At 36.2% G+C, this 24229-nt stretch overlaps 3 protein-coding genes across 3 annotated transcripts in view; 1 reads left to right on the plus strand and 2 right to left on the minus strand.

The window, feature by feature from the left end:
* The window catches only part of LOC136815441 (cation channel sperm-associated auxiliary subunit gamma-like), a 170922-nt gene that overhangs the window by 131492 nt on the left and 15201 nt on the right, over window positions 1-24229 (plus strand). The window lies entirely within an intron of this gene.
* Window positions 664-3204, minus strand: LOC136815444 (acid-sensing ion channel 5-like). The gene is made up of 2 exons (XM_067071899.1): window positions 3128-3204; window positions 664-2165 (listed from the first exon to the last, which is right to left on the minus strand). The coding sequence occupies exons 1-2, from the start codon at window positions 3186-3188 to the stop codon at window positions 742-744; spliced, it is 1485 nt and encodes a 494-aa protein (XP_066928000.1). The 5' UTR covers window positions 3189-3204; the 3' UTR covers window positions 664-741.
* Window positions 16259-19001, minus strand: LOC136815445 (acid-sensing ion channel 5-like). The gene is made up of 2 exons (XM_067071900.1): window positions 18804-19001; window positions 16259-17884 (listed from the first exon to the last, which is right to left on the minus strand). The coding sequence occupies exons 1-2, from the start codon at window positions 18940-18942 to the stop codon at window positions 16542-16544; spliced, it is 1482 nt and encodes a 493-aa protein (XP_066928001.1). The 5' UTR covers window positions 18943-19001; the 3' UTR covers window positions 16259-16541.

A 24229-nucleotide genomic window follows, 5' to 3' on the forward strand; every position in this document is an offset into this window, starting at 1 on the left:
ATCGAAAAGTGTTAATCCCATGAATCACATGACTTAAACCTACAACCAATCTGCATGGCAACATTTATCGATTAATTATGCACTTGGCATTGTCGCACATTGTTTTACTTACCTATTTTTTTCTATAAGCATAACGTTTATAAGAATATACAGCCTCAGTTTTTGGTACCTAAACAATTATGACTCGATTGTTTTAGAACAATAGAATGCCTGATATAGGGGTAGACACTATAAAAAACATGTAAGCCTGGTCTCCCGACTTTTCTGCGATGAAGTAAATGTTTAAAAATTACCCTATTGAGCCTAACGTCAAAAAGAGGAATTCATTAAAAGCCTTGCTGATCATCCTATAAATGAACGACTTTTAATTGTGTCAAATTATAATAAATGATTATATTTTAAACACATTTTCCAGGCATTTTTTGTGGTTTTAAGTCAACTACGAGTAATGATATGTCTCCAATTATAGCAAGAAGATAATCAATTGAACCAACAATAACGAAGATACCGTATATAACTTTCTTTGGTATTTCAATTCAAAACACTTGATTTAGCTCCTTAGGTCTTTCTTTCTCGGGTTTACAGTATATAGGTCCATGAGGCTGTTACTTAATCAGTAATTCTGAAATCACTTCAAAGAAAAGTTTCAATACAAACATTACTCGATTTTTCTCGTCATGCATTGTGGGTGCTATTAGAATCCATATTTCCCATGATTCATTATTAATACAATCCATATTTTTATCCCTCGTTTTTTCCACCATACTTCCCTCTCTTGATACCATAAAACCAAGTACACGCTATGATTTCAATCATGGATAACATTGAAGCTCCCATCACTAAACCAAGGAATCCACCTATCTCACAAGCCATCTGATCCCATGGATACATTTCTTTCTCCTCCATGATTTTATACGAATCAACATTCTGTAACTGAAGTTCAACTTGATAATAAAAGTCGTTGTCCTTACTAATATATCTTTCCGTATCTTCATCACATTCTGCGTGGTGCGTGAACGTCGCGATTTCAAGCTCACGACACGGGAAAGGACATCCAGTACTATACGAGGTAGCTTTTAAATTTTCACTCATAGCATAAATACAATTCGTCACTTCAGTCATGTTGGTGAATCTGGTTCTGTTTGGTGAGACAGCATTCTGGATATACGGTCTCATATAGTCTGTTGTATCACCACATTTTTTGAAAATATTTGTGTGAATCTGCGTTTCGGCGCACGTGCGTCTAGCATAGATGCCAGGCAAAAGGTCAATATCTCTTCCACCGTTTATGCATTTTGAAGGAAACGGCGCTTCTTTGCGCTGGACTTGAGTAAGACCCATTGTTAATTGGTTCTTTTTTTGTTTGTTTAAATCAATGGCCATAGTCATGTCGATTTCTTTGATTTTGGAGTCATGCGGTACAGCAATGATATGCGGTCGATTGGTCATCCAAGATGGCTTTTTGAACTCGATGATAAGAGTCACGTGACTATACATATCATGAAATGTACCCTCATAGTTCCACGTGAAACACGAATGGTTGAGATCCTTCTTTGATTGTACTAGCTCGGAGATGACGCATTTGCCGTGTCCCCATGTGATACATTCTCGTATCTCGAACATGCCATTGGACCAATAATCTTGTCCTGTATGATTGACATCTTGCGGTACGGGAATATCATCCAAATTACACGTCACGTTATTTGCAGCTTTAATGTGGCCTCCGCAATAAGCGAAATAGCTTCTTTTCAGCAAGTTGAATTCACAAAAACTGATACTTGGGAATCGGTTTTTATCGGTGACAATGGAACGAATTTCGGTGTAGACTTCATGCCTGTAATATTTCGACATTAGCCCTTGTACCACAATGACTGCCATCAATAAAGCAGAGGCTAGAGTAATGAACCAGAACGCAGACTCTTTACGCGGTGCCGTTAAAACGCGTGTTAATCCATGAACCGTAAAGCCGTCGATGTAGCCCCTGATCTTTTCATTTAGCTCTCGGACTCGTTTAACTTTTTTAGGATTTTCATGACCATATTCGGTATCACCATTGAGTTGTTTTTTCTCCGTTCTATTGTGAACATCAGTAAGGTGGAATGAGAAATTTGACCCGAATTGTGTTCGGTACTGCTCGGATCGTTCCAAAGGGCGGGCTAATAAACCTGAAAAAATGTGATTGAAAGCAAAATTCAATATCTAGAAAACCAATCTCCGCGTGTGGTGATGAAGGGAGTCTAAAACTAGTGGGTTGACCAACACTGGGGAGACAGTTTTCAAAAGTAGCGATTTTGATGCCCCCTTTTGAAATAAAATATCTTTGTAAAAATTACGCGAGCGAGCACGGGAATCTTTGGGTATATTTTCTCTTTTTGTATGAAAACTGCTAATTCTGAGGTATAAAAAAGCAAGGTGCCGCCGAAATTAGTAATTAAAGACCTCTTTTTGCGCCTCTTGTCCTTCCCTCCCCCCACCCAAAAAAAAATAAAAATAGCCACTGGGGGGTTACTTCCCTGCCACCATGCTACTGTATCTTGAAAACCAATCTCCACGTGTGGTTATGAAGGGAGAGGTCTAAAACTAGTGGGTTGACCGACACAGGGGAGACAGTTTTCGAAAGTAGCGATTTCGATGGCCCCATTTGAAATAAACTATCTTTGTAAAAATTACGCGAGCGAGCACGGGAATCTTTAGGTATATTTTCTCTTTTTGTATGAAAACTGCTAATTCTGAGGTATAAAAAAGCAAGGGGCTGCCGAAATTAGTAATCAAAGACCTCTTTTTGCGCCTCTTGTCTTTTGTCCCCCCCCCATCCCAAATAAAAATGACCTTCCTGCCACCATGATACTGTATAAAACGTTCTACTTGATCGGCTGTGAAGCCAAGAACTTTTGAACCCTTACAATATAGATTTTAAAACTACAGATCATGAGTGCCTCTAAAAATCTGATCTTTTAGTGCCCTGCCCCTATAATACCTTAAGGAAACTAATTTTCGCGTTTTTGGGTGTCTACTGCAAAAATTAGGTCCGAAAAAATCCACTAATTTAGTACCCTCGCACCGCGAAAATTCACTGGGTCTCATAAAAGAGTGGAACTTGGCAATACAGAAAAAACCAGATGCATACCTCCATTGTGGTTTAAATCGCCTTTGGTCAACGGAAAATTTTCCGGTTCATATTTATCCATTTTTTGCTTTTTATGCTATCCTAAAGAGGAAAAACTTAATTATAGTATGAATGTTTACGATGAAAGTCAAGCTTCAATCTTTGCTGCTGAGAGGTATTTTACAGTTTTATACGATGAAGTTTCTCGTATTTAACTCGTTGTCAGGTTTGAGGAGCATTTTGAAGGACTCGTGTGTCAACAGAACAGGTGTGTAAGCGTGAGTTACGTTGATACTGGATAACATCATTCGTGATTGAGGTGTGGCCGTACTGAAGGTTAGATACATTGAAGCCTTAACTATAACTCGGATGTCTCCTTAACGCGAACAAGTTTTCTGGTGCTTTCAGTTAACAATGCCTTATGAACCTTACTCCCAACCTCGTCCCCGTGTATCCCAGGCTTTATTTACGTTACTGATTGACGCCAGAGAATCTAGCGCTATCAGTAAGAATCAAAAAGCTGATAATACGCAGGGATCGAGGTTGCCTTACTCCATAACTCGAAATTTCCTTAACTCGAACAAATTTGCGTTCCCCGTGCGTGTTCGAATTATGGAGACTCAACTGTAATATTGCACCCTTTTATTGTGAGATTAATATGAGATTCAAACGTCGAAAGCAAGAATATTTCAAGAGCCAACCTAAGCCCAGAACGGCTGAATAATTAGCACTCTATAAGATCAAATAAGTAAAAATTGGGTATAAACCTTTCAATTCCCTAAAAATATAGAATAATAACTATTTGAGGCTTAAAGTGCCGAACCAATTGAACATGCGAATCTTTGTCGACTTAAACTAAAACCCTACAATTCGCCAGTAATAGCTCTGTCTCCTGACTAGAATAAAACAGCCGTAATGAGGGCTGCAAACTCCGGTAATTGTCATGGGTCAGCCTTTCTTAATATATCTAAGATAAAATTTTAAAGAGTATATCCTAGTAAGTGTGAGTGCAAATAATATACAATTATATTATACAGTTATACAAACTCCTGTTATTTTGTAATTTTTCCCATTTACTGTCGCTTCTTATCTTGTAACCAGTCTCACGAAAATAGAATTATGTTTTGACGAAAAAAAGTTAAGTGCGTTGCAAACAAACAAAATGCCTGGAGTCTTTCAAAAAAACTCCCCTGGATGAAGTGTTCAACCTCATTCATTGTTATTTTCCCTAAAAAGCCATTTATAGCACTTCTCCGTAGACTTGAATCGCTGCTCCTCTAACAGTTTCCCACCATTTACAATTTAGCGTTGTTTTCCTCCACTTAAGTCGATTGGAAACGTCAGTAACGAACTTGAATCAGTTATAATCTGTCTTTTTTTTAATTTGTTTACTGGAAAGCCCTTCTCTTGTGGTCAAACTGATCAAGTTGTTTGTAACGTTTTTTGTAGACTAGAAAACAACACTTCGATACTTCCGCTTAACAAACGAAGACGGCGAAAGATCAGAGAGTATGACTGATTCAAACAGTTGAAATGTCCTTCCTGTTCTCATGTCGGGACATATTCTGAAAACTTCGCTTAAAATATATTTTTTGAAAATAGTTTTCAGTCTTTTACTCTCAGTTTCCTTTTCTAAAAACTTCAAATTCGATGGTTCAATAGTAGACCACCCAGATCATTCTTATTTCGATCCCAACTATTCTGGAAGTAGGAGACCCGAGAAGTTTTTTTCGCGTTGGTGCAATGCAACATGCTCTGTCCCACCAACACAAGAAAAAAAGTGCATGTCCCATGGTTTCTTTCTTTGTTTCGTGGGACAAAGAGTGAGGGAAATACCCAAAAGACACGCTGATTTTGTCCCAGGGTGTCCCAGGGACAGACACGAGAAAGTGTTTCATGTTGGCGGGATAGAACATGTTACATTATACCAACGCAAAAAAAAATTCTCGTGTCCCCAAGCCTTAAGACAAAAATTGCTTCAATTCCACATGGGCTATCTTTCATAATGCGTTCATCTTCTTATCGGGATCCCGAAGATTGAAATCCCAGCCAATCCACTCCCTTCCACATTGATCCCAAACGCAAAGTGCACAGTCGTTTGATATTTAACCGATGCTATTAAGTTAGTGAATTGCAATTTTAACGACTTTTTTGAAACCGCAAAATTCATTAGAGCTAGACAGCTATAAGTTATATTGCAGAATTGTCATTAAATTTTAACCCTGTCACCTTTGAAAACCTCATATGTAAACAATATATTGATCTGAGCGCATCCCGAGCACACCTACCTACCAAATGAAACAATAGAGTTCTGGTTAGAAATTACAAAGACAACAAACTTAGTCGGTATTTTCTCACCATTAAAGCAAAATTCCATCCAATTAATTCGATCATACCATACAAATTAAACTTGCTTTTTACTGGAGACCAATACTTAATTTGTGACCAATTACATCTTGTGCCAGTCAAATTATCTATTAGAAATATCATTCAATTAGGATTTGACGCTTTGTGTTCAAGGTCTCTCTATGTCGGTATTAGACGGAAAATTACTGCTATGCCGGTACAGTTGCAAACATCGAGCTTTGTAGGTTACTGTTGCGTTAATCATTGATTTCAAAGCCCAGAAGGGGCTAGATCCGAAACTCCTGGATGGGAAATGAAGCCATTTTTCCCATCCGGGATACGTGACCCGTGTGTTTTTCAAACAAAATTAGTAAATACCGGGCAGACTTAAGGCTTTACTTTTTCTTGCTTGAGAAAGGTTGAAGATTCCTCTCTAGCCCTTTCGGGGCTTTAAACTCAATGGTTGTAATATCTCTAGATAAGTGCGTTGTATTGAAATTCTATATTTTTGACACCCTAATAGCCTAGTTTCAGAATCGGAATTCTCAGATCAAAATTTTCTTAAGGTGGACACTTCTAATTAGCGGATACTAGCTCGTTTTCCCAATGGTGCTCCAACCCTCACTTTTCTAGCGATATCATACTAATCCCTTGTACTTTAACAAAATAATCTAAAGAACTTTTTCTTCGCATTATGTAAATAATCTTCCAATCCCAGTTACTTCAAATCCAGTCTAAAACAATCAATTAAAAGCTTATGACCTCTTATGAATGAAACTACTCTTCATTTGCAATTTGAAAGAAAATGGTTTAGGTATTTATTATGGTGGGAAAGGCTCAATTAAAGCTTATTCAACTATAATGAGGACCATTGTATTGACGTAAAAAGAAGGCTGGAAGGCTGGCATCAATCTTTTAGTCATGACCGATTTAACTTTGAAATTGTCTATCGAGCACCACCTCATCAAAAACCGAGATTTTTCATTCCGTTTCTTTGGTGAGTTCCACTTTGATAATTTTCGAAAAAAGAAGAAGCATTTCAAATGTATTGACGTCAATTTGGCTTTTTTGCTACTGCAGGAGCTTAGAAAGTTTAAGTGACGTCAAAAAATCGAATGTTTAGTGCCCAAAAACCTGGGCTCACTACATAAGAACATAAGGCTTCGATGGCCAAAATATTAAGAACAAGCTAAGAACATTTTAGGGCTTTGCAGACTCTAAAAGATCTAATTTCTTAGGAAAATGGGGGAAAAATACTCACAAAATGGTGAACATATGAACATTTTTAGGCTATCGACTGCCGACCAATCATATATAAACTTTTTTATTTGCAAATCTGACTTGCGATTCAAGATAGTGCTCTATACCATCGGTAGAGCGATATATCAGTCAATAATAGAGACTAGTTTATTTTCCGATACTCGGAGTTTCGTGCCGTTTCAGGCAGTCTTCAGTCAGATTTTAAAAAAATTTTTTAAAATCTGACTGAAGACTGCCTGAAACGGCACGAAACTCCGAGTATCGGAAAATAAACTAGTCTCTATTATTGACTGATATAAACTTTTTTATGTAAATCACTTTATAAGGAAGTTAACCTTTCTCCTGAAATTGTTACCCTAAATTATCTAAGAGCCTCGTATTTAGCAAGCTTAACAAAACTCTTAATTATAGAAACTCGATATTATTCGTTCGACAACAAGGAATGATATTAATTTTATTATTTACCTATCTTCCTCTAGGCTTTGGCTATCCATCATTAATTATCCGATGCTTAAATTTTGTTCAAAAAATTATGGCAGTCGATACATAAAAATAATTCAACCTTCTTGGTTGGAGAGATAGTTAAGATTGGATTGAAATTCAAATATGAAAAGGTTTCAAAAAATCTCATTGACCTCCCCCATTTGTCTTTTCCAGGTGTATTGCAGGGGACCCCAGAGGGAAAATCTGACATCCTAAACTTAGGATAAAACGTTTTTTACTGTGATTTAAGGATACCGAGTTAAACGTTCTGAAAGGGGCTAGGGAGAAAAATTCAACCTTTCGCAAGCAAGAAGTGGAGCCTAAAGATTTGCGCTGCATTGTATTTTCATCAAAATGTCGGATCGAATCTAGCTCATTATTTGCTTTTAAGTGGCATATTTTTAGAATCCAGCGATGGGTTTTACTGGTTTTACTTTCAATCTGGCGTTTGTATCAACACCACCCAGGTCATGTATTTTAGATAGGATATGAGTGGCTTAATTTTCTATCTTTTCGGGGCTTTGAAGTCAATGGATAGAGGACTTCGACCTATTCTTTTTAAAGAGCTCAATAACCGGTTACTTTGCATATGCACATACGCGCGCCTAAAATTATGCGACCACATGCATGGTCTTCAAAATTACATAACCTTGCTTTGTTTACACGTGCCTTCTTTAGAAAAAAATGTTTTACGGTCCAACTTAATTGTTTTGCTTGATTTATGGTATGGCCCTTGTGGTTTTTTTCAAAATGCCGAATATTTATAAGTGCTGGCCGTGGCGTATGATAATGGGTTTTTGTCAAATCACGTCACGATTTAATGATGGGTCTTAACCTACTGTTAGCCTTTTTAAAGTTATTGTGAGAGGAAAATACTCTAATCAGATGAAATATTATAGCGAAGTACGGTACCTCAGCGAAAACTGGGATTTTTCATCCCGTTTTTTAGTGAGTTCCACTTGACTAATTTTCGAAAAATAGATGCCTTTCAAGTGCCTTTCACTTCTTTTTAAAATTCCCGCAAATACCCTACGAGGGACTGATTTTCTATTTCAGTGTTTTTTTCAACCCTACCTTGGACTCCACCTGGAGGTGGAAAAAGGTACCCTGGCCAGCAGCACATCCCCGTACCCCTTTTTGCCCAGGTAGCCCCCCTCAACTCGATTTCTAAACGACGCCTCCAAAAGAAATTGGACCCTTACATAGTGCATCCCTTAAGCAGTGGAAACGTAACCTAACAGTGCATTTTACCGAATGTTTGTGACTCTTACAGTGTAGTTTGATTGAATATCTTATTTCAAGAGCAGCCACCGGCTAGGAAGAATGAAATATCTGTTCTTGAGGTCCCTTTCTCCTGGAAAAAACTATCTGTTCTGTATCCTGGGCTCTCTTGGATTATATCATCTGTTCTGGGAAAAAATGGGACTCCTGGAAAATGTATATCTGTTCTCTAGAAATATTATGCTCCTGGAAAAATACAACAGCTATTCTCTAATAAAGTTAAAATGCTCCTAGAAAATGAGACCTTTTAAGAAAATTATAAAGCTCCCTGGAAAAAAATCTGGCATCTGGTTGTGTTTTTCACAATTTAGCTCCTGGATTTTTTGAACAGATTATCCGCTGGAAAATTGTATGTGTTTTTCTTTAAAATGTGCTCCTGGATTTTAAAAACAGATGTCTTTAAGGCGACCCCTGGATTTTACCTGTGTGTTTTGAGGAAAGTCTCTCCTAGATTTATCCATAAAATTTTCTCTCCTGGAAAAAATAACAGATATTTCAAAAAAATCTACCGGCGGCTGCTCTTGTTATTTTGCTGAAGCCTCCCAAAATAAGCCTGAGATGTGCAAAACAAATCAAAATGAGTGCAAAATAAAATTATAAACATACTAGTACATCAGATTTTTACTGTCAGACTTGCAATTCAGCAGTCCCTAAAGTCTTCCTTCCTAAAACACATCCTTAGCCTTACAATGTATCCAGCAAAAAGAAGACCCTTGTAGTGCACTCTATCAAAAGTACACGCTTACAGTGCATTTCGAAGGCCCCCCCTTTCCGTGGGTCGGACCATATAAGTGCCCCCCCCCTGCACAAAGTAAAAGCTTAATAAATATCATTAAGTACGTGCCCAAGCCAGATCAAAGAAAAGCACTAACTAAACCGAAATAAAGCCTCTGTTTCTAAAGTACGTGGCAAAAAAAGAGAGATTCCGGCAAATTTCTTTTTGCGCTGTTTTAAAGAGACAAAGAAAGCACTACTTGACAAAATTGACCGGATTAGAAAGGAACAGAGGCATTGTCCTTACATGCCCTCTTTAAAGGATTTTATACAAACAGTGTTGCAACGTCACACGGGGTTTTGTTTCTTTCTTTTCGCGGCAAATTTTCAAGATTGATCTAAATACTTACTTACCTACCTGATAGCATTAATTCAATATGATTGGTGTCTATACTTCCTTCACACTTGATAGTGTAACTTTTTCTTTTAGTTTTCCATTTTCCTGTTTTACGCTGTTTTGAAACCCTCTTTCACAATTTAAGTACCGAATATTAAGCCTTTTAATAAATGTGTGACGGTTGTCATTGATCGCTCTTGACTCCTGCCTTGGACGCTTGGGTGACAAGTTAATGATTCTTCGCTCTGGTCAATCCACAGGGGAGGGCAATTGGATACATTAAAGGAAAAACTGGAAATCAAAATAGCCTTTACATGATTTAGAGCATTAAAAAGTGGTACATTAAAGGAAGAAATTTTGGCGGGAATTTAATTTGCCGGTTAACTTGAAAAATTGAATTTCGCGGACGAAGGACATTTTTGTCCAAAAAACGCCATTAAAAAAGAAAAAAACCTGTTTTAAAGCCTACCTTTTAAAGCACACGTTTCGGGGGAATAAATAGAGCAACTTATATATGGCATAGATGCATGGCGTTCTAAATTCAAGGCCTAGCAAGCGTGCTTTGACGTCAAAATCCTGTGGACCTAATTAATGATGTCATTGCAGTGTTGACGTCAAAAGAAAGAAAAAAATCTAACGTTCACACCCATTTTTGACGTCGTGCAAGAAAAACAACACCGAAAAAATGGGTAGAAAATGCATTGTGCGTGGCTGCAAATCTAATTATAACAAAAGTAAAGCGTCGCAAAATGATAATATACGAATCAGGAATGAAGAAAAATTAGCCGATTTTCGTAAAATTCCAATGTATGGTTTCCCAAGCAAGAAGAAAAGACTCTATGGTATTAAAACTTTTGTCTTTTGTCTTTTCACAGGGGCGGTTGATTTTTTAGAAAACTGATGGTTGTAGATGAACTATTTGTTGAAATTCTCAAACTACTAATTTGTCTTTAAAATACATCTATCTTCATTTGAAACTTTGCACAAAAGCTTTTATTCTAACAAAATTACAAAATTGATTACAAAGTATTTTAATTCTGAGGCCCAATGTCAAAACTTGATAAACCCTGTCTCACCCCATACCCGGGGGGTACTAGGGTTGGCGGATGAGGGTTATGTGCGGACGGGACCCCCGATAACAGACCCTTAGAGAGACCAAATTTTTAGTGAAAAGTGCCACTTAGAGGGACTAATTTGAATTTTTCTAATTTTTATAACCCTTAGAGAGGCATTGGAAGGTAAAAAAACCGACCCTTATCGTCCGCACATACCCAGCACCTATTTTTGCCTAAGTACCACCCCCGGCCCCCATACCACACTTGGTACCCCGTAGATGTAGCTTAGTTAGGGTTAAATGAGGGGGTCAGTTAGTGTTACAAAGCTAAGTGAACCTTGAAAAGTTTCATATCGATGAAATGCAACATGTTTATTATCTTTCCTGTTTTGCTTGTCAATGTTTAATGACAAATGCCACAGAAATGTCAAAACACACAAGCCACATAGGTTGTGTGAGTAAAAAACCATCTTTTCCTTTGCTCCAAGCTCACACTTTGACATCAAGCACACCCTCTTCTCATAGACCCGGTGGGATTTTTCAGCCAGTGAGGATAAAAAAAACGGACTGAAACTCGATGGGGATTGATAGTTCCATATTGTTTAAGGATGGGAATCAATTCTTTTGTTTTCAAGTCAGAAAATTCAGTGGTGATGGGAAAATAGCATAATATTTTGCAGTGAGGGTTTATTTGATTATTTTCAGTGGGGACAAAAATTGGAGGATAATTTTCTACCGGGGACGATATTTTGGCCAATCTTTCCAGTGGGTCTGTGAGAAGGGGGTGTTCAAGTATGTACCCTTTTTGGGTTAAAATCGTTTACATAGTTGAATACATAATGGTATCACAAAAATGTTCAACACTGTACACGTTTTTATAAGAATATCTGAAATTTGAAACCCTCGGATGTTCTTAACTTTTTAAGCTTGAAGCCTTTAAATGCTCTTAAGGTGTTCTTAATTTCACCATTTTTTTGAGTATTTTTTTGTCCAGTATTTTAGAGTCCGAAAACCCTTTAAAATGTTCTTAAGTTGTTCTTAATATTTTGGAAATTGAAGCATTTTGATCTTGTATACTTTGTTCTTATAAAAAACAGTGTAACAAGAACAGTAGGGGAATCAAAATGACCATATTTCATACCGGGTGCGCCACAAAAAAGTTTCTCTCTTAGAAACTAATTTTCTCGAAATTTAAAATTTTTAATAGAACCATTCCTATTTCATTGGAAAGAAGAAAGATAGACTTAAATTTTGATGGGTTATTTATTAAATTTGATTCATTAGATCAAATGTTATGCTCCATTGAATAGAAAAGTTACTTTCAGTAAGTGCTGAAAAACGTTAAAAATCGACCTATCAAATTTTTATTTTGAAACTGGAAATCAAAATAGCCTTTACATGATTAAGAGCATTGAAAAGTGGTACATTAAAGGAAGAAAATTTGGTAGATTTAAGTTCCCGTCAAATTCAATTTTTTTTTGTCATCTATGCATGGCGTTCAAAGCACGCTTGCTAGGCCTTGAATTTAGAACGCCATGCTTCAAGCTTAAAAAGTTAAGAACATCCGAGGGTTTCAAATTTCAGATATTCTTATAAAAACGTGTACAGTGTTGAACATTTTTGTGATACCATTATGTATTCAACTATGTAAACGATTTTAACCCAAAAAGGGTACATACTTGAACACCCCCTTCTCACAGACCCACTGGAAAGATTGGCCAAAATATCGTCCCCGGTAGAAAATTATCCTCCAATTTTTGTCCCCACTGAAAATAATCAAATAAACCCTCACTGCAAAATATTATGCTATTTTCCCATCACCACTGAATTTTCTGACTTGAAAACAAAAGAATTGATTCCCATCCTTAAACAATATGGAACTATCAATCCCCATCGAGTTTCAGTCCGTTTTTTTTATCCTCACTGGCTGAAAAATCCCACCGGGTCTATGAGAAGAGGGTGTGCTTGATGTCAAAGTGTGAGCTTGGAGCAAAGGAAAAGATGGTTTTTTACTCACACAACCTATGTGGCTTGTGTGTTTGACATTTCTGTGGCATTTGTCATTAAACATTGACAAGCAAAACAGGAAAGATAATAAACATGTTGCATTTCATCGATATGAAACTTTTCAAGGTTCACTTAGCTTTGTAACACTAACTGACCCCCTCATTTAACCCTAACTAAGCTACATCTACGGGGTACCAAGTGTGGTATGGGGGCCGGGGGTGGTACTTAGGCAAAAATAGGTGCTGGGTATGTGCGGACGATAAGGGTCGGTTTTTTTACCTTCCAATGCCTCTCTAAGGGTTATAAAAATTAGAAAAATTCAAATTAGTCCCTCTAAGTGGCACTTTTCACTAAAAATTTGGTCTCTCTAAGGGTCTGTTATCGGGGGTCCCGTCCGCACATAACCCTCATCCGCCAACCCTAGTACCCCCCGGGTATGGGGTGAGACAGGGTTTATCAAGTTTTGACATTGGGCCTCAGAATTAAAATACTTTGTAATCAATTTTGTAATTTTGTTAGAATAAAAGCTTTTGTGCAAAGTTTCAAATGAAGATAGATGTATTTTAAAGACAAATTAGTAGTTTGAGAATTTCAACAAATAGTTCATCTACAACCATCAGTTTTCTAAAAAATCAACCGCCCCTGTGAAAAGACAAAAGTTTTAATACCAGGTAGCAGAATTAAAGTCAGGCTTTTACTCGAAATTTTTATGTGCCTGTTACACGACATTTATTTCTGATTGGTTCGAATTTATTGATACTAATAAAGTTATCAGCTTTAAGTCGAAAAGCAAAGTAATATGGGAATAAAATCACGTGAACTTTTCGAGTAATCACATGTTTTGACTGCACTGATATAATTATGCAACCAGTGTATTCGATAGTTGAATGTTCGAACCTTTGAGCCGAAATTTCGCCATACAATCTCAAACGAAACACGTAAAACGATTATCGATGACGTCATCAGGAGATTGACGACAAAGCCTTTAACGATGACTTACTTGTATCAACCGTGTCATGCATCGAAAAACTGTACAGAAACCCTTGAAATCGATAAAATATTTCCAAAGTATTGTGACACTGTGACCGAAGTCTAAAAACTCAAAACAAGCTATTCATCTTTCATCGATTCAAAAATAATCTCAACTTCTAGCTAGCATACCATTGCCTTCGAAAGCCGATCCTACATTGAGCACTTAAAAAAAATTAGGATTTGAAGAGTCATGTATTAAATCATCACAGATTACTCTTAAAAACTTTTCAATATACTTCTTTTGACTATTTGTTTTGTTTTGGTATTTTGTTGGTATTAGTTTAAGGTGAGTGGCGTAGGGTATTAATATTTTCTGTGCTTTCACCTCTCTCTTAGAGACGGTTACTAAGACGGGAGATCAAAAACTTAGCGCAAAGTATTTTTCACTTTCCTGTTACCAACCGACTCAACCGAGGAGGACTATTGATGAAATCAGGTGTAAAGTGTTTTCAAATTACCCGCTTAAATTCTCACTGGTAATAACACTGAAATTTGGTAGTATTTACTGTGTTTTGGAGCTCTATAGAGAGACAAATAGGACCCACGTGATCGGAGGCCAGGGGAGTATGGCCCCCTTTTTAAAAAAAAGTTATCTTTAAATATCACGATTCATACTTTCGAAAGTTAAATTCTTGGGCAACATCTTTCAAAAATAGGGCCAATTTGAGGAATATCGGAGGCTAAAATCGAAATTTTAACCAGCCTCAGTCGATTTATTTACAATGCCAAGACCATGGGATGGGCCTACTTACTAGTTAAACATCTCTGTTCTTGTTCCTGAGACAGAGATGTGAGTGCAGAATTTATTCAACAGTTTGAAATTCCCAAATTAGGCAATAGTGTTAAAGAAGCACTTTTTTCTTTTAAGTTAATATAGAACAGGTTACATAGGCTTTTAAGAAAGGATCCAGATGCTTATTATACGGTCAAAAGAGGAGGAGACGGTTGATGATCATAGCTCAGAAAACTCTTTAGAAAACGAGTCATCATTACGTGATGTTACATAAAAGTGCTTATTATATGTTGGGAGCTTCTGTACTTACCTATAACAATCCGAAAGTTTCCTTAACAATCAAATCTTATTGGTTGAAACTCAAAATTATGATGTAATTGACCTAAATGAACCAATCAGTGCACAGAAAAAGCATTTGATTGTTAAGGGAAATTTTGGATTGTTACAGGTAAGTACGGTATGGAATATAGCTTTTAAAATACGAATAATATGATACCCAATATTAGCTAACTTACCTAAAAATCAACCATAAAATATGTAACGCTTAAAGATATACTTTATGAGGATCAAATTAAGTACGATATGAACCTCAGATTTGAGAAATTACTAAAGTCTGTCTCAAAATAATTTGCAACTCGAGAAAAAAATGGCTGTAACTTTTGATACAATTCGAATCAAGTTGCGATTTTGTGCTCGTTAAAAAGATATTCGTGAGTGGAATATTATCAAGTAAAAAATTTGGAAAGAAAAAGGAAAATGAAAACGAAAAATGAAGAAGAAAAAAATCAATTTCTTGTAGAAATGTGGTATAATTACCATTTTCACAGGAGTGACTCTTCAATCTTAGATCATCATCACTTTGGAAAATTTTTTCAAAAATTTTCATATCAATCAAAAGATATTAAACAAAGTTTATTGCTGGTTGATCGACAAAAGGCTGTTTTTTTGTCGTTTTTTACTACTTTATAGAGTCAAAGTTTTCATTTTCCTTTTTCTTTCCAAATTTTTTACTTGATAATATTCCACTCACGAATATCTTTTTAACTTTTGCTTACTCAACAATTTTAATTCTCGAAGCTTTTTCACATCGGATTGACAAGGTTGACAACATTGGTCAAAGAGAGGAAAAGAAAAATATCTTTTGCTTATATCAGCATAATATAACAATAGGCAGACACTGTCCTGATATGAAATAATGTGGGAACACTTATGTAACGGGAACACTTATGTAAAAATAAAACCTTTAAATATACTCTTAGGTTCCAAATAAACGGGGGGGGGGGGCTGGAAAAGTTTCAAAATTATAATAAACGGGGGTGGACCTTATTGGCAGGGGGTTGGAAATTATACTTGCGAAAAGCCCAAAAATAAAAAAAATTCTTAAAAATTAATAAACGGGGGGGGGGGTCCTAATAAAGTCTAGGGGGGTTGGAAAATTTTCGAAAAATTAACATATTATTTGGAACCTAAGAGTAACTCAATCTCTTTAAGACACCCTTTTATTATGGAAAGACAATTTTACCAAACAACAACAACAACAAATACAGCGCTCCATAATCTCATGACTTGTCTCTCAAAAAAGTCAACTTATATTTTTCAAGGAAAAATTATTCCAGAAAAAAGTCATGAATTTATGTATTAGTGCAATCCTAAAAGAAATATAATCAAAAATCTAAAGTATAAATACGTATTCGTCTCTTACATAAATAGTGCTTATTTTGTCGAATTCGATTTCAGTCGATCACTTTTACTATGTTTGCCGACAGGATAAAATCGTTCTTCATTTACAGACTCGAAATAAAACCCTTCAATTTTAAAAGTATGTATGTTAAGAGTAATGACCACATGTACATGTCTTTTTTCAATGTTTTGTCATTTTCATGTACTTAAAATCTATATTTTCATTACATAATAAATCCAGGGAATCACTTTAAATTATGGCAATATTCTCCAATTAATGTAATACTAAAGTTCTCTTAACCTTCAAAGAAGTCATTGCTCAAACTGGAGAGCTTCGAACGAATTATAATCTACGAAAGGAATCCTCGCTGGTCTTCATAATTTATCTTGAAACACGTCTGCTTGAAGTTTACTCGAGTAATCCTCTCTAAAACTATCACAAAAATCGCTATTGAACATCTTCTTGTTCATTATTATACATTTTTCGCATCATATACAATGCGCCACATACCAAAATCTCAACAAAAGAAAGCATGGAAGCCCCCATAACTAAACCGAGGAATCCTCCTACTTCACATGTCAATTGATTCCCTGAGTACAATGCTTTCTCCTCCATTATCTTATAGTAATCTACGTGTTGAAACTGCAGCGCCACATTATAGGTCCATTCATGAGGGCCATTATGGCCTGACTGGCTTGCTAGACCATGACGTTCATTATAAGACGAACTGATTCCAAGATCTAGTTCTCGGCATGGAAAGGGGCACCGGCCCTTTTCCGGCTCCTTTTGAACGGCCCTTCGGATACAAGCACGTGTCTCTTTAACGCTGCTATTCTTCGAGTATTGAGTTTTGATTTTTTCCGGAATATGTGGTCGCACGTAATCGAAAGTGTCACCACACTCTTTGTAAGCGTTCAACATCTTGTATGATTCGATGCAGGTTCGACGACTGTAGTCTCCAGGAAGAATATCCATCACTCGTTGGCTGGAACAGTTGGACGGGTATGGATTTGGCAACCTTTTAACCTCCGTCTTCACAAGTTTGATCTCATAAAGCTTGTGTGCATCCAAATTAACCTTTTTGGTTAAATCGATTTCAATGAGATTTGGATCATGCGGTGAAGCAAAAATTTTTGGTTCTCTATCATCCCATGCGTGGAATTTGATACCGATTTCGACATGACCGTATAAATCAGTCATATCTCCTTGATAATTCCATGTGATACACGAATGATTTAAATTCCGGTTTGATCGGAAATGATATAAACTGTTACAATCTTTAGAATCCCACGTGTAGCAATACAATACATCGAACAAGCCGTTTGACCACGATTTTGTTTGATTCCCGATCATAGATGCATTATGTGCCGACGTCGGGATCTTTGCATGATCGCAAGGCTGTTTCGAACTTTTCCCATCACGTAAAGGACTCATTGATTGACCGCAATACGAGAAATAATTTCTCTGTAACATCTTTAATTCGCATATGGAAAGACTCGGGAAATAGTTCTTATCCGTCACAACGGACTTAATCTCAGTATAAGTCTCATACTTGAAATATTTTGCTAACAGTTTATACAATACGATGGTGGTCAGGAAAATTCCCAAACAGAGCACAACCATCCATAATATGGCTTCACGTTTTGGTGCTTTGAAAACACGTGTCAAGCCATGTACTGTGAACGCGTCTATGTAACCATCGATCTTTTCCTTCAAGATTTTATCACGTTTTTTCTTGTCTTTAGGTAAAACAGCTGAGAATTTTCGGCGTTGAACTGGACTGTACTCTTCTGAAAAAAATTAAAGGCAGATAAATTATTTATTACAGTATACTTGTTCGGATTGTATTTTTTTGGAATCATTGGAACCAGCTCCATCATAGCTCATTATTTCACACTCAAGTATAAACTCTTGAGCTTCAAGACAACGTTCAGCGTTCAAGCTTGCACACAACGTTCTTTCAACGTTCATTTAATGTTCACACCGTCCATATAACGATAAATGAACGTTGAAACAACGTTGTGTGCCAACTGGGATGTTTCAAGTTACGGAGATTTGGGCTAACAAAAAATAAAGTAATTTTCTCCCAGTGGGAATATCATTATGCGGAGTTATAGAGATATAGATACTCGACTGTATTGTTTCATCTCCTTTTTATAGTTAAGAACTTAACCTAACACTTAATGCAATAGCAGATGCTTTTTCTTCGAAGTTAAGGCAGAAAAATCAAAATCGAATCGATGGATATATAGCATACTTCAGAAAAAAACTAGCATTAATTATTTGATTCGCCAATGTATTCTTGTATTTGAGATTGAAACGCAGTAAACTAAAATACATTTAAAATACAGAAAGAATTACCGTGACCTTTTGAAAGGATTGAAGTCGAGTATCTATTGTTGTTGAAAACATTTCATCTGTCCATCTCGAATTATTAGTTAGCTTATGTGTTTGCACTTTTGAGGACGACTGAGCTACTGAAGAGATTTGGAATAACCCGCAGTTCTGACACGCAAAATCGAGGACGCTAAAAGTGCTTGTTTAATGTCGTTCTTAGTCAGTCAGGATCTAGACAAATCAGAAGCTAACCATCTCCGTCACAGAGAAAGACACAGATACATTAAAACTCGCTATTGAAAGATTGCAACTGTTCACTGTGAATTCTTGAAAAAAGCCATGTTATCACGGCGCAACAATAATTCAACTTACTCTTTGGGAATAATGAAGGATATCTTTCTTCCATTTGTTCACTGGTGACTGTAAAGTCATTGCTGTACTCCACCTTAGTGTTGTTTTGAGTGATGACCTGTTGTTCTTTCTCTTCAAGACCATCATCCTCCTGCATCATTGATGGGAACAACGTCACATTGTATTTAAACCGACTTTCTATTTCTTGTCGAATTTGAAAAACTGCAAATACAAAAGATGAAAAAAGGTTTGACTGCGTAATCAATGCAATCAATCAAATCAATCAATCTGATATAAGAAAAATTTAACAGTCAAACTCCCTAAAAAATAACAAGTAGATTCCTGGTTCTTATAAAAAAAGAGTATCCCAAGGCTTTGTGTTTTTAAGGTAATGAAAATGATATTTACTCCCTCTCCCCAGAAAGGTTGACTCAGAGGGGTCAAAATTCCGAAAAACTGAATCAGCCTGAATCAGCAGATATTACTTGATTTAAAACACTACTCTAAGGTCCCGAATAGTAGGGGGGGTCTGAATAAAAGGGGGGGTCCGAAATTTTTGCAAAATATAATAAACGGGGGGGGGGGGGGGGTCTGAATAAACGGGGGGGTCTGAAAATATTTAGGTAAATAGAGGCTAAAATCAGGCTATTTAGAGCAAAATAAGGGTCCTTCTCTTTGACAGCTGAAAATATTCTTAAAAACTAATAAACGGGGGGGGGGGGGGGGTCCTAATAAGAACGGGGGGGTCCGAAATATTTTCGAAAATTAATAAGCGGGGTGGGGACGTCTATTCGAGACCTTAGAGTAAGAACACGAGCTTTTTCCAAAATTTAGTTTTTACATTTACAATACATGTTTTTTGTCATAAATTTAACATATGAAGGCTCAGATTCGTAAATTTCCCAAGCATAACACCATAAGCATATACGCCAGCCTGAAATATTTTTCATGTGGTCAATTTTTTTCTGTTCAAAAATGTTTGGAAGTGGTCAAGCAAGAACGACATTCCAAGACTAGCTACATTCCACTACTCCGAAAATCTAAGCGCTTTTTGGATCGAATTTTGACAAAATTCCAATGAGATTTTTTTTTAATTGGGTTGGGTCAATCAAAAGCATGATAATTCACAAATATATAATAAGCATCTGATATGCCTGGATGCTTTGAAAGTTTAAGCATACTGGAGCCTGACCAAGGGACAGACACCTTTAAAGAAAAACATGTACAGCAACGTTTATTTATTGCGAGTTTCATAGTGCTCTTCATATCAGACCTTTTTCAAAGGAGTTTCTGATAGTTGAGACATTACATGTTTTTTATATAAGAATAAACTACATAAGAACATAAGGCTTCAATGGCTAAAATTATAAGAGCAAGTAAAGAACATTTTAAGCCTTACAAACTCTAAAACACCCAAATTTTTAGGAAATCGCACAAAAATACTTTCAAAATGATAAAAATAAGAGCATTTTGAGAACATTTTAAGGCATAGAACTCAAAAAATTAAGAATATTCAAAGGCTTCAGAAATATTGAACGTTTTTATATAAAAAAAAAAACGTTTCAACTGTTTTACTGACAGTCAATACACCAATAAAATTCTGATGTTCGCAATCACAGTTTTTATTTCATAGAAAGCCTAACTTGTAATCCTTACGTTACCTTCTTGAGAAAATTAAGGCAAAAATAAAGAAATGTAGTGTTTCCGGAATGCGGGTGAACGAAAAAAGCTCTCATGCGGCCGGCCGGAAAAAATCTTTTTTTTTGTTATTTTTGATAACTTAAGATCATTGAAATAGAACTTTAAAGATAACTTTTATGGTACAAACAGTATGAAGTAAGCCCTGAATACTAATGTATCAACCCTGGGGGGGTACTTAGGCAAATGGAGGGTATGTGCCGCCCTTAAGGGTACCTTTTTTGGACTTCCAAAGTCCCGCTAAGGGTCGGAAAAATCAGAAAATCAAATTTCAGTCCCAGTAAGGGTCGGAAAAAAGGAAAATTTCAACTTTTTGCCCCCTGAAAGATCGAAATTTGGTCAAAATTGGTCAAATTAGTCCCGCTAAGGGTCGTAAAGTTCCCAAAATTTTCCTTTGTTTTCTCCTTTTTAGTCCCGGTAAGGGTCTAAAGTTCGAAAGTCCGGCGGCGGCACCCCCCCCGTCCGTCAGCTCGCAATCCTAGTACCCCCCCCCCCCCGGTGTATCAACTACTAACAAAAGTCTGCGGCCGGGTCAGAAATTTTTTTTTTCAACCAGCCGGTTTCCGGAAACACTGCATTGTTTTATTTTTGCCTAAAACTATCAAGTTTTCACACCTAATGTTTATTATCGTTGAAAGTATGACCAAGTACATTTCGTGTACCTTATATAGTCTTAGCCCTTATATAGTCGAGTAGTTTCCAATAAGTCAATGAAGATCAACCACTATAAAGATTCAAGCCTTGAATTTTCTTTTGACAACAAATTTCTCAAAATTACTATTCTTGTTTCAAAGAAAATTCTTGAAATTTTGTATTGAAAGAGAAACGTGGAATTCTCGCTCCTCGATAGATAAAAAAACCTAAAATTTTATAAAAAAAGAAAAGTGTAATATATACAAAATTTGAACTTTAGTTGTCAGAAATTCACCTCTTATTTTTATTGCAAACTTTTCAATTTTGCAAATTTATGAAAGTTTCAAAAAATTTTTCTGCTATTGGCGACTGTTATGTCTTGTAAATTTGAGTATCCAATTAAAAGACGTCTTTTCAGTGAGGACATTAGTGGCGCCAAAGCAAATTATAAATAAATTTTAAACGGACCAAAATATTCGAATATTCTTATCAGTATTTTCAGGTTAAGGAATAAAACCCAACTCTGACATGTATATGTGTACCTCAAGCAAAAATATGGTGTCTCTGCGAAAATCTTGAGCAAAAAGTAGAATTAGCCATTTACGCGTAAAAATGCTCATGAATGAAATGGCCTAAAATTAGCATTCTTGGGTTCATTTTCCAAATTTCATGATGGTGATATTCTTAGTATATATATTCTTAGTTTTTTTGGCTAATTTCATCATGAATATTCTCAGAGAGCATATTCTTATAAATCAAAAATTTTCCATACCTTCACCACCTTGGCTGTTTATAAAATCTACTGGAAAGCATTTTCAGAGACCTCGTGATATATCAGAAACACTGATTGGTTGATGTCATTGCAGGCCCGCTGGAAGCGGGGAGCCTGGGGAGACTTATTAGCCTCCCCACTTTTGGGCAAATGAGATTGTTTTCTGATATTCCTAGCAAATTTTATCTCATTTTAAGCCTTCTCCCCACGGTTGTTTCACCGGGCTTGGATTGCAACTGCAAATCAAACTTACTAACACTGGATTGACTCACTTAACATAAAGCCCTATATATTATCGTTCATCCGCAAATACCTGTTTTTCTCATAAGCATAACACCTTTAAGCAAACCCAGGATTTTATACGGAACTAAAAAAAAAAAAACAGTTTATAAAGGCTTGGGGACACGAGAAGTTTTTTTCGCTTTGGTGCAATGCAATATGCTCTACTCCACCAACACAAGAAAAAAATGCGTTTCCCATGTATTTTTTGGTAGAAAGAAAAACGGGGTGGAGACACGAGGAAGCGTTTCAAGTTGGTGGGATGGAGCATGTTGCGCATTGCACCAACGCGAAAAAAACTTCTCGTATCCCCAAGCCTTAAATAAAGGGTTGCTTCAAATATTTTCAGAAATTATGAAAACAAAGACTTTACTGACCTGATTCCATTTCCATTTTCCTTGATTTTTTCCCGTCCATCGAAAAATTGATCCCCATTTCGACAGTGAAACAAACAAACATTTAATAACCGAAAATCATTCAAGGGATTGTTTGAATCGAAAATGAATCCTCTCTGAAAAAAAAACTCTCAAAACATTCCTTGTGTGCTAAGGTTTGGGTCAGATTAGGTTAATTTCATGTAAAAGTTTGTGAATTTAAAGTTCTTCCTTTTTTATATTTTCAATTTAACCTCAAAAAAAGTCCCCAAAATAAAGTTTCAATTTTTCTTTAAATCCTTATTAAAAACGGAATCTTGGGGCTTTAAAAAACATAAACATCCCAACTATCAAGGCCCTTTGGATGAGGGTTTGTTCAATCATATTGTTGTTGTGATGAAGAGTTTCACACTCCTTCTTTGAGCTTTGAAATGTAATTCACCCCTATTTTACCCTGTGGTCAGTTTTGTACCATCTGTTTAAAAAAAATTGAAAGTCAATTTTCGGATAACTTTTCTTTCATCTGCAGGTGACTCAAAACAAATACTTTTTCAATATTGTAAAACTTCCCTGTGGTTGATACTTAGACAAATTACAACCCGAGATATTGAGCTTCAAAAAGTGGACAAAATTGTTTTTGGCTGAAAAACACTAGTTTTAAGGGTCAATATCTTGAGTTAGGTACAGAAATCACCTATACTTGCAATGTATCTTTAGTTTTAACTTTTTAAGAGCTTTCCAAAAATATACAACAGGTCTCTTTTTTCAAGCTAAAATTTTGACCCTATGATTTTTGCCTGAGACCGTCGTATTTGTCTGAAAGACGCACAAGTGTCCGAGAAAAAAATTGGCATGCATGTTATTTTGATTCACCTACCCCTTAGCTTTCCGGAAAATGTATAACAAGTGCTTTGACTAAAAAAGTCGAACGACCTAAAAATATCGAACAAATTTCCCCCTACTTTATCAACTAGAGCGTTTATTCAAAAGCTGAAAGGCCCTTGGAAGGTAGAGGAACGGGCATATTCTACCTTAAGGGAACTTATTTTAGCGGGAACTAATTTTGGCGAATTTGGCGAATTTAGGCAAAATTCGCCAAAATTAGTTCCCGCCAAAATTAAATATTTTGCTCACTCGCCAAAATAAGTTCCCACCAAAATTGAATTATTTGTTTCCTTGCCTAAATAGCCCCTGAAATTCATCAAAATTGTTCAAAATAAGGCAAAATAGAACAGATTTACTTTGTCATTCGCCAAAATTAGTTCCCGCCAAAATTAAAAAAATCACTATTTGTCAAAATAAGTTCCCGCCAAAATTAAATTTTTTAAAGATTTTCGTCGCTCGCCAAAATTAGTTCCCGCCAAAATAAGTTCCCTTAAGGTATATATCTCTATCGACAGGTAAAAAAATATCAATCAAACGTTTGCGAGTTTCTACAATACTTTATTCTATAAAATATTACAAAAAAATACTACGGTTACAGTTTCTACAGCATAATAAGTTCTTAAAGTTGATATCGTGATCATCTTAAAGTTAAAAGCGAGTTTATGTATTTGCACTTTTGAAGACGGTAGAGTGACTGAAGCGATTTGAATAACCCACATTTCTGACCCGCAAAATCAAGGACGGTAAACGTGCTAAACCGTCGTCCTCAGCTGGTCAGGATCTAGTCAAATTAGAACCTTACCGCC

The sequence above is a fragment of the Clytia hemisphaerica genome, unplaced genomic scaffold (assembly GCF_902728285.1).
Source record: "Clytia hemisphaerica strain Z4C2 unplaced genomic scaffold, Clytia hemisphaerica genome assembly, whole genome shotgun sequence".
NCBI lineage: Eukaryota > Metazoa > Cnidaria > Hydrozoa > Leptothecata > Clytiidae > Clytia > Clytia hemisphaerica.